Source organism: Tyto alba, unplaced genomic scaffold (genome assembly GCF_018691265.1).
Source record: "Tyto alba isolate M040663 unplaced genomic scaffold, T.alba_DEE_v4.0 Super-Scaffold_8, whole genome shotgun sequence".
Taxonomy (NCBI): Eukaryota; Metazoa; Chordata; class Aves; order Strigiformes; family Tytonidae; genus Tyto; species Tyto alba.
In genome coordinates this window covers 18,370,299-18,378,966 of record NW_024881329.1, presented here as the reverse complement: position 1 = coordinate 18,378,966, position 8,668 = coordinate 18,370,299, and the positions used below count along the sequence as shown (strand labels likewise).

Below are 8,668 nucleotides of genomic sequence, written 5' to 3'. Positions count from 1 at the left end.
TTTTTTTTCCAGCCCTTGGGATCATTTTCAGGTTACCTACCTACCTGAGCACCCCCTGTCCGCGTTATTAAATGCCTTTGTAATGTGAAAATGCAATGTCAGCTCCCAGCCCTGGCTCTGGGGAGCTCCAGCTCTGTCTCTTTAAGGAACCCAGCGAGTCGTGATGCTGCTGTTTGTATTGCTAAATCCCCAGGAGTCCAGTTAAGAAACGGGCAGCTGTCTCTTTAAGTGTGATTTCCTTCTATTGTATTTGAATCGTGATCAGGAAAAAGGAAATGAAACCAGAGACCCGGGGCTGAGCCACGGAGTAATAATAATAATAGTGATGCTGATCTCCCCATTTACAACGCATCCACCCGGCTCCAGAGCATGGTCAGAGCTGCCCGGGCAGGGAGCCTGAGCGGAGCGCCGGGAGCTCCGGGCTGAGGCAGCGGTGGCAGCCGAGGCGGCCGCGTCCCAGCCGGGGGAGCCGGAGCCGGAGCGGCCGGAGCCGGAGCGGCCGCGGCCGCGGGAGCTGCTCCGCGGGCCGGCGCGCAGGAGGAGCGCGGCGGGGATGGGAGGTCAGACCCTGCGGGGAGACTTGCGGAGCCACAGCCCGGCGGTAGAGCAGCAGCAGCAGCCCAGCCCATACATATATATATATATAATTTTTTTTTTTTTCCTCTCTCTTTGGTGTTGCAGGAGGAAATCCTGTGAATGTCATTGGGGGGCGGAGGGGGAACTCAGCTGGTGAAAAGGCTTCGAGAGCAGACAGCCTGTGCGGGGGCAGCGGGGGCAGATCCCACCACAGGCACGCTACAAAGGAACAATCCCTGCCAATGTCATCGGCCATCGAGAGGAAAAGCCTCGATCCTTCCGAGTAAGTGGCCTCTTTTTCTTTTTCTTCCTGGCTCCCCCCCCCCCCCCCCCCCCCCCAATCTCCGTGAGCTTTTCGATGGCCACTCATCCTCCACACCGGAGCCACTTGACCGGCATTGTGTCCCCGGCAGCAAGGGGGGGGGGGCGGCAGCAGCCCCCCCCGCTGCTCCTCTTCCCCCCTACCTTCCCGCCCCGGGGGGTCCGGGCACCGAGCACCGGGACCCCCCGCACCTCCCCTGCTGCGGGTCCCGGGGGGGGGCTGAGGGAGGGGCTGTTGATAAGAGCTCCCCAAGTTGGGATCTTTGATCCCAAGAAAGACCAAGCAGGAGAGAGATCCAGGCATAGAGAGCAGCCGACCCCCCATTACCACCCCCCCCCCCCTCCCCGGCCAGGAGAGCATCAGGGTTTCCAAATCTGAAGGTGTTTTTCATGTGGGGAGTTGGGGGGGGGGACACGACAAATCTTCTCTGCCCCATCTTTGATCTGCCCAATGCACTGTAGCCGATTATAGCAAAAGGTCAGAGCTGTTATCTGTGGGTGTTCAACTTCCACATTTTCATAATGCAACTTTCAAGAGCTTGTATAAACTGCTTTGGTGGGGGCAGGGTGTTCTGCAAAGAGCGTGTAAAAAAGGCTTGATTGCCAGGGTGTAGAAGATGAGAATTTCCCTCCCTGGGTTTCCCACTTGGGAAAGGGACGGGCTCTCCTGTCCTGATCCAGGCTGTCGGGCTCTCCCGTCCCCCCGGCACACACCGGCATCCCGCTGGCAAGGGGCTTGGCAACTCAGCACAAACCCAGAGTCATTTCAGCCCTGTTCATGCTAATAACAGCAGTTATGCTTGTCTGTAACCATGATAAGAGAGGAAAAAAAAAAATTATAAAATCTCCATTTTCAGATAACGCTTAAAATATTGCTTTCAGTAAACTTGAGTCATTCGTGGTTTGTTTCCTGTGAGATATTAAAAATGCCATTGCTGAAGCCCAGAGTGAACACATGGGAACTGTTTCTTTTGGGGATTAAATCAATTATTTCTATGTCACATCTGATGTTTTATATGTTACATTTTCTCTTATTTTATACTGTTTTTTAAGAAATGGTAATCCAAGATCCTAGGTATATGAGATCCAGGTTTCAACTACAAAGTTTTAGTAATCTTTATTTATTTACGTACCTTGTGTTCTACTTACTTAAGAACTGACTTAGGAATCTATGGACATCAAAAAGCTAATGCATAAACCAGCAATTCTGTTCTGTGTAAACATCCGCCAGGCTGTTCCAGAGTTTAGGGCTTCCAGAGAAACCTGGCTTGTCATTTCTGAACACCCGTAAGATGAAGTATTTTGGGGTATATCTGAAGTTTCAAATAATGTATAGAAAGGATAATAAAAGGATTTCCTTCTATTGGGAGGCTCTCAGAACTTGTCAGTGGAGCCCACACCTTAAGAAAGGGAATGTGGGGCCCAAAAGAATAAACCTGGAAAATCTAGGGCCTAATCACATACAGAGTTCCCATAGTTTTTAACAAAAACTCACAGGACAGAGAGCTGGTAGGAGAGTGATGTTATGACACAACTTGCAAGGCACAGCAGTTTAAACTTAGAAGAGTGAAAGCCAGAACAGAACATAATCAGATAATATCTCAAGGCTCAGCTTGCCTAAACAAAAACTGCAGGTTCAGTTTCTCGGCACAGAAGTTCTTGACCAGTGATCATTTCTCCTTGCTGAAGAAAGTCATTTTTGCCCAGACAACCGCTGACCCAGTAAATAAGCAGTAGTAATATAATTTTTCCTGTTGCCTGCTGGAAGCTGGGAGCAACCTGATCCTTCATCCGTGTAGGTCTCCTCTGCCCCCACCGGCCCGAGGGAGGACAGACCCGCAACAGAAACAAAGCGTTGAGGGACTCTGTGCTAGAGCGAGAACCCAATCGCCTATGAAGAAATTTGGGGCTCCACTCTACCAGATATTGAGCACCTCTGTCATCATCCAGCAAAGCATAAATGTGCAAATATACATCTTCCTTGCTGCTAGCCACAGGTTTAAAATTAAGCAAATGATTAAAGGATTGACCCTGTATTTTTTGATAACTTTCCTGGGGTTTGGATGAGACCTTCAGTGGAAGCACCAGGTTGCTGCAAACCTCACAGAACTGAGCTCAAGCACCTTTATTTTTTTTTACTGTTCATTTTTTTTTTTTTTTGGCAGTATTTGTAAAATTACACAAAAAAGGAAAATAAGAGAATTCCTTAAAAAAGTAGCTTTGAAGAAAATTCTTGCTTTATCCCCAGGTATTACCAGAACCATCCCAGATTTCAGAGCTTTTTAAAAAGGGGAAAAAATAAGGTGCATGAATAATCAGTGCCAATATCACAATAAAGATTTGTGCTTCTTTTCACGCAGAGATGTGTAAATCCCAAATAATTGTTTGAGCTATGTTGGCATAGACCCCTCCCAGGGGATTCACGTCCTTAGCTGAAGGAAAAGAAAATGTAGTCTTGCAGCAACATGAGGTTAAATTCTGGCTCTATTAAAAAGAGCAGCAAAACTTAAACCAGTTGGGCAACAGTCTCATCTATTGTATTTATTCATTTCATGCTGTTCAGAGAAATTACGTCCTCACACCGAGTCTTCAAATTTGCATTTCCCAACGGAAAGTTGACTGCATGCAAAATTCCTCAGGTGCCTTTTCTAGTCCTTTATCCCCTGGTGAGACAGAAATTCCTTTTGATTCCAGTGGCACTGCAGCCAGATCTTCCAAGCTCAGGTTTACAACATGGGCTTCTATATTTTTGGGTTTATGCACAGATGATTTATGGTACTGCTGGGGCTCTTCAGTAAGTTACAGGTAAACCCAGAGGTTATCTATGTTGATTAGATCAATTACAGTTGTTTATAGGTAAATCTTTAAAATCTTGTTGGGAAAAAAAAAGCAATTTTAAATGAAAATGAAAGTACTGCTACATGTTGTGGACAAACCAGAATTATTTTAATGTGTGAAGAATACAGTAAGAACGTTGTGGTTGTTGGCATTCATCAGTCTGCACAGACATAACCAGCATTTCAATGAAATGGTGAATCCGATCAGCTTTTTGATTGCACTTTTGAAAAAGGGCAATCAAAAAAAAATTTTGAAAAAGTGCAATCTAATTATGGAAGAGTCATGTTATGGGAAAGGTATTTCTTTTATAAAAACTGCATGGATTGAGAATAAGCAAGTCATGTTCTATCCAGTAGAAGAAAAATTATGTATCTATATGGGCACCAATGTCCTAGTAAAGTAGCAGATGCTTTTACAGTAATGAATACACACGGGTGATACAGAGGTTGTCATGTTTCTGCATTATTCTTTGAAGAAAAATAAACTAGCAAATTTTTTGATACTTTTATTAACGCTTTACATTTTAAGCTCTTCTTTTTTCTTTGTAAAGCAAAAGAAGAGTGAAGTCCTGCTCCCTTTCACGTTGGAAGGGGATAAATCATTCACTCCACTGGAAGAAAAAAACAACGATGTAATCCCTGTTCTAACTCGACTGATCTCGTGTTCTCTTTTGTTTTTCCTTCTCCTTCTTCTCATGCGGATGCTTTCAGAGTACGTTTTCCTTCTCCAATGACTCTTTCATTCCCTCAGGGAGCCAGTGGATGAAGTCCTCCAGATTCCCCCTTCGCTGCTGACATGTGGCGGCTGCCAGCAGAACATCGGGGACCGCTATTTCCTGAAAGCCATCGATCAGTACTGGCACGAAGACTGCCTCAGCTGTGACCTGTGTGGGTGCAGGCTCGGAGAGGTGGGCAGGCGGTTGTATTACAAGCTGGGCAGAAAGCTCTGCAGAAGGGACTATCTCAGGTACACAACCCACTTGTTCTACCCTCGTTCCCCGTCTTTCTATCACTTCAGCTTTGTTTAGTCATTTAATTAGTACAGCTGGCGAGCAAAGATCCACAAAGAATCCATTTTTGACTACTCTTAAATGTAAAGCCTGGCAGCGGTCACAGTTGCAACACAGCACTGTTTGCCAGCTCAGGTTTACAATATGAGCTCATGTATTTTTGGGGTTCATGCACAGATGCTTCATGGAACTTCTGGGATAAGTTATAGGAAAATCCAGAGATTATCTATGTTTATTAGGTCACTTAGAGTTGTTTATAGGTTAAATCTGACAAATCTTGTTGGAAAAACAAAAGCATTTTAAAATTAAAATTAAAGCATTGCTACATGTTGTGGACAAAAGAGAATTATTTGCAAATGTGAAGAATATGGAAAGAACTCCTAGGACTTTGGGGTTGTTGGCATCTGTCAGTCTGCGCAGACGTAACCTGACAGCTCCAGGCAAACCGCACAATGTCAGCGTGAGATTCTGGCAAGTAGAAATTAGGAAAAGGTGATGAATTCAGGAAGCTCCCCCTGAGCTGACAGTGAACTGGTTCCCCCAAATGGTTTTCAGTAGTTCTGTGCTTCTCCAAGCATTGCCTTGGAGCTGAAAGGTGTATAAAACCAGGTGCCAAGATAGGCGACTGATGAAAGATCATTTAGTTCTTCCATTTAAGAACACGGTATCCAAGGTAACTGCATTCAATTCATTTTCCTGAGGCAGTAATATCAGCTCTAAATGAGATACTTGATTCCACTAGCCAGCGGGGCTGCTCTACCTGCTTGGTGTCTGAAGTCACTGCCTTTGATACGCGGATTGATCCCTGTCCTTTTCTGCATCACTGGTAAAGTTGTCTGGGACACTTCGAGCAGAAAGATGCAATGTGCTGTATGTTTATTGCAAAGCTACATCCAGTACAGGAAAGTTTGATTGTGCTAATTTGGATCCAGTGGATTTTGAGCATTCCTAAGCCTGGTCCTGAATAGACAAGAATTTGTATGTTTTGCTGAATCAGATCCTGCAAATACACTTGTTACAGGTATTTTCATTAACATCTCTGTGCCTACCTGATTTGCCAAAATTTGTAAGCAGAAGGATTGAGATTAAGGTATTTCACAAAAATTGATGTCAAAAGATCTTTACGATCATGATTACAATTAAAGTCTATTGATTTTTGCTGTGCTGGTTGTGTACCATTTCTTCTAATGCATCCCTAATGTGTCAGAAGACCTGTGGAACTGAATAACAGTATTTGATATTTTTTTCAGCTACCTTACTGAAGGCTAATACACCTGTCAATAAAAACTAAACCAAAATCTCAGTGGAGTTCCTAATTATGGTGTCCCTGAGCTTTACTGATGGGAATTTTGCTAAGCAGAAACTAAGAACTGAGTTCTGCTAATGGGGCTGCTTGTAAATACTCTGCATATGTAACAGTCCAGCAGCAATCCAGTGTTAATTACACTTTCCAAATTCTTTTCATCTTGAAATGGAAGCAACAGAAACTCTGGTAATACAATTAATGTATTTTCTTGCAGTGAAATTCAACGTTTTCATTTATTTAATAATGCAACATATAACATCTTCCCTCATAATGAAAAAATTGGCAACCTTTGTGTAACCTAATTATTACTTTAATTGGGCAGAAGTAAACACTGACATCTCCTGGTAGAGGGAAGAAATGATGTCTTTTCCCCTTAAAGATCTCTCTTAATTTAGCAGGCATCCGTTTTCCAGTTTAGAAGATGATACAAAGTAGGCACAGCAATAGGAGGTGGAAAAACTCTTTCCAGAATTAGTATGGAAACTTAGAAGTCAAACTTAATAGGTGTATATGTTGAACAGGTAATGCATAGCATTTCTCCCCCATCAAGAAAAAAAAAATATATATTCATTTGTATTTATTAATTATTTGATTTACAAACCCTGTAGCCAGCAGACTGCATGAAAGGCTGGTGTCCACACATGGCTGAGCGTGTTGCACTGCTGCAGCGGAACGGTAGTGCATGCTGCAAGGAGGATACATATCTAGTGCATTCATTAGAGGCTCCTTTCAATCGACAACACCATCATGATCTCAGCAGTGTTCTTCAATGTGGATTAAAGAGCAGTCCGCATCAAAAAATTCTTTGGGCTAGTGTAGTTATCTAGAAGGCCTTAGCATGTATCCTTCTGAAACCCAGCAGGAGTGACTTCATGGATATAGAAAATTTTGAGTCTGAAAGAATCACCAGTGTGGAGGCTACAGCAAGGGACAGAGAAGCCCAAGACCATGGCTTGTGTCAACTCCTTTCTGTAAACTACAATAGCAACAGCTGAAGATAGGCAAAACTTATCAACAGAAAGGCAATTTTTATCAATCACAGAAGTGTAACTATTAGCATGGCACATCTTTATGCTATGATCTGGAGAACCTGTACTCCTCCTGAAGCTGCTCAGCAATTCAGGATAAGGTCATTGATCAGAGAAGTCAATTATACTGAAAATAGGTGAGGACCTTGGACTTTCTACTTCAGTTTTTGGTATTGCAAAGTTTAAAGTTCTGCTCGGCAGCTTTCCATGTGACCTCTATCTAACTTGGCAATACTATGACTAATGGATCAAGGCACTCATGTTGTACTCTTGTTTTGATTTGTTTTTTCCCATCTTCCCAGCAAAGGAAGTCTGCTTACTTCTCTGCTGTTGTTGTTTCAGGCTCTTTGGCCAGGATGGCCTCTGCGCCTCCTGCGACAAGCGAATCCGGGCTTATGAGATGACCATGCGGGTGAAGGACAAAGTGTATCACCTTGAATGCTTCAAATGTGCTGCCTGCCAGAAACATTTCTGTGTTGGGGACAGATACCTCCTCATCAACTCGGACATAGTATGCGAACAGGACATCTATGAGTGGACTAAGATAAATGGAATGATCTAGCAAAGACATGCCTCATAGTCTATAAAAGACATCTCACGGGCAACACCGATGCATAGCTGCAGTGAGGAGATCATCAATTGAGCTATGGGCTTTGTCTAAAATGGGGGGAAAATACCACGGAGTCAACCCCTTGCAGGCAGTGCTACATAGAATCTAAACTACATATAGGCAAAGAAGAGAGACTGAAGCAATAGTAGATAGACTGACTTCTATTAACAAAGGCGTATGGACAATAACTGACATCAGCCATGTAGGCGAGAGTTGGGAAACAAACACAACGCGATAATGAATTCTTGTAACTGGAAAAGAGTAGGGACTTCTGTAAAGAGATGTTATGACTTTGTCACCTGCAGACTAGGATTGTGCAATTGAATTTTCTTTTTGTCTTGTTTTAGTTACTGAGTTTAGAGGACAGCTCCTAACGTAGACATGAGGGAGAATACTGGAAGAAAAGGGCCATCACTTATGTGGTCATTCTATATGGCCTTACACTTCGGGTAGAAGAAAAAGTGGGAAGAGGGTGGGGGTTATTTTTGCATGGATTTTTTTTTTTCCTTTGAGAATGAAAAGTGCATCCTCTAGTCCCAAACTCTTCTTTAAAAAAAATCCTGCTGAATAGTTCTTTTCAGGCACTGCTGTTTCAAGATGAGATGTTCCACATATCATTTCTATACAAATATAAATCTAAAGAGTTGTTCAACTATTTTATTAACTTAGATTATATCAATAAAATATTTGTTGTGTGTAGTAAGACTCTGCAGCTTTAATAAAAATAACAGAAGATTTGAGTGTTATTTTCTTTTTTTTTGGAGTTGGCCTGTATTTTTTGTTTGTATTGTTTATTTTATTTTTTTGTAGCAGGGTTTCTACACTTTCTCTACAGCCGGTGCATGCTGGATCCACTTAAGGTTGCGTTTCAAAGCAGTAACGTGAGAACACTGAGGTCTCAGTAAGCCTTGTAGCTTCATGCCAAGGAGAAATTAGATAGTGTTGTAGGAGAAATTAGATACTGCTGTGCGACATTGAGG

The 8,668-nt window shown here is 43.1% G+C and overlaps 1 protein-coding gene across 1 annotated transcript; it reads left to right on the top strand.

Moving 5' to 3' along the window:
• Nucleotides 1–233: 233 nt before the first annotated feature.
• On the top strand, nucleotides 234–8,418 carry LMO2 (LIM domain only 2). The gene is made up of 4 exons (XM_042785465.1): nucleotides 234–560; nucleotides 682–859; nucleotides 4,486–4,701; nucleotides 7,421–8,418. The coding sequence occupies exons 1-4, from the start codon at nucleotides 554–556 to the stop codon at nucleotides 7,638–7,640; spliced, it is 621 nt and encodes a 206-aa protein (XP_042641399.1). The 5' UTR covers nucleotides 234–553; the 3' UTR covers nucleotides 7,641–8,418.
• The last annotated feature ends 250 nt before the right edge of the window (nucleotides 8,419–8,668 follow it).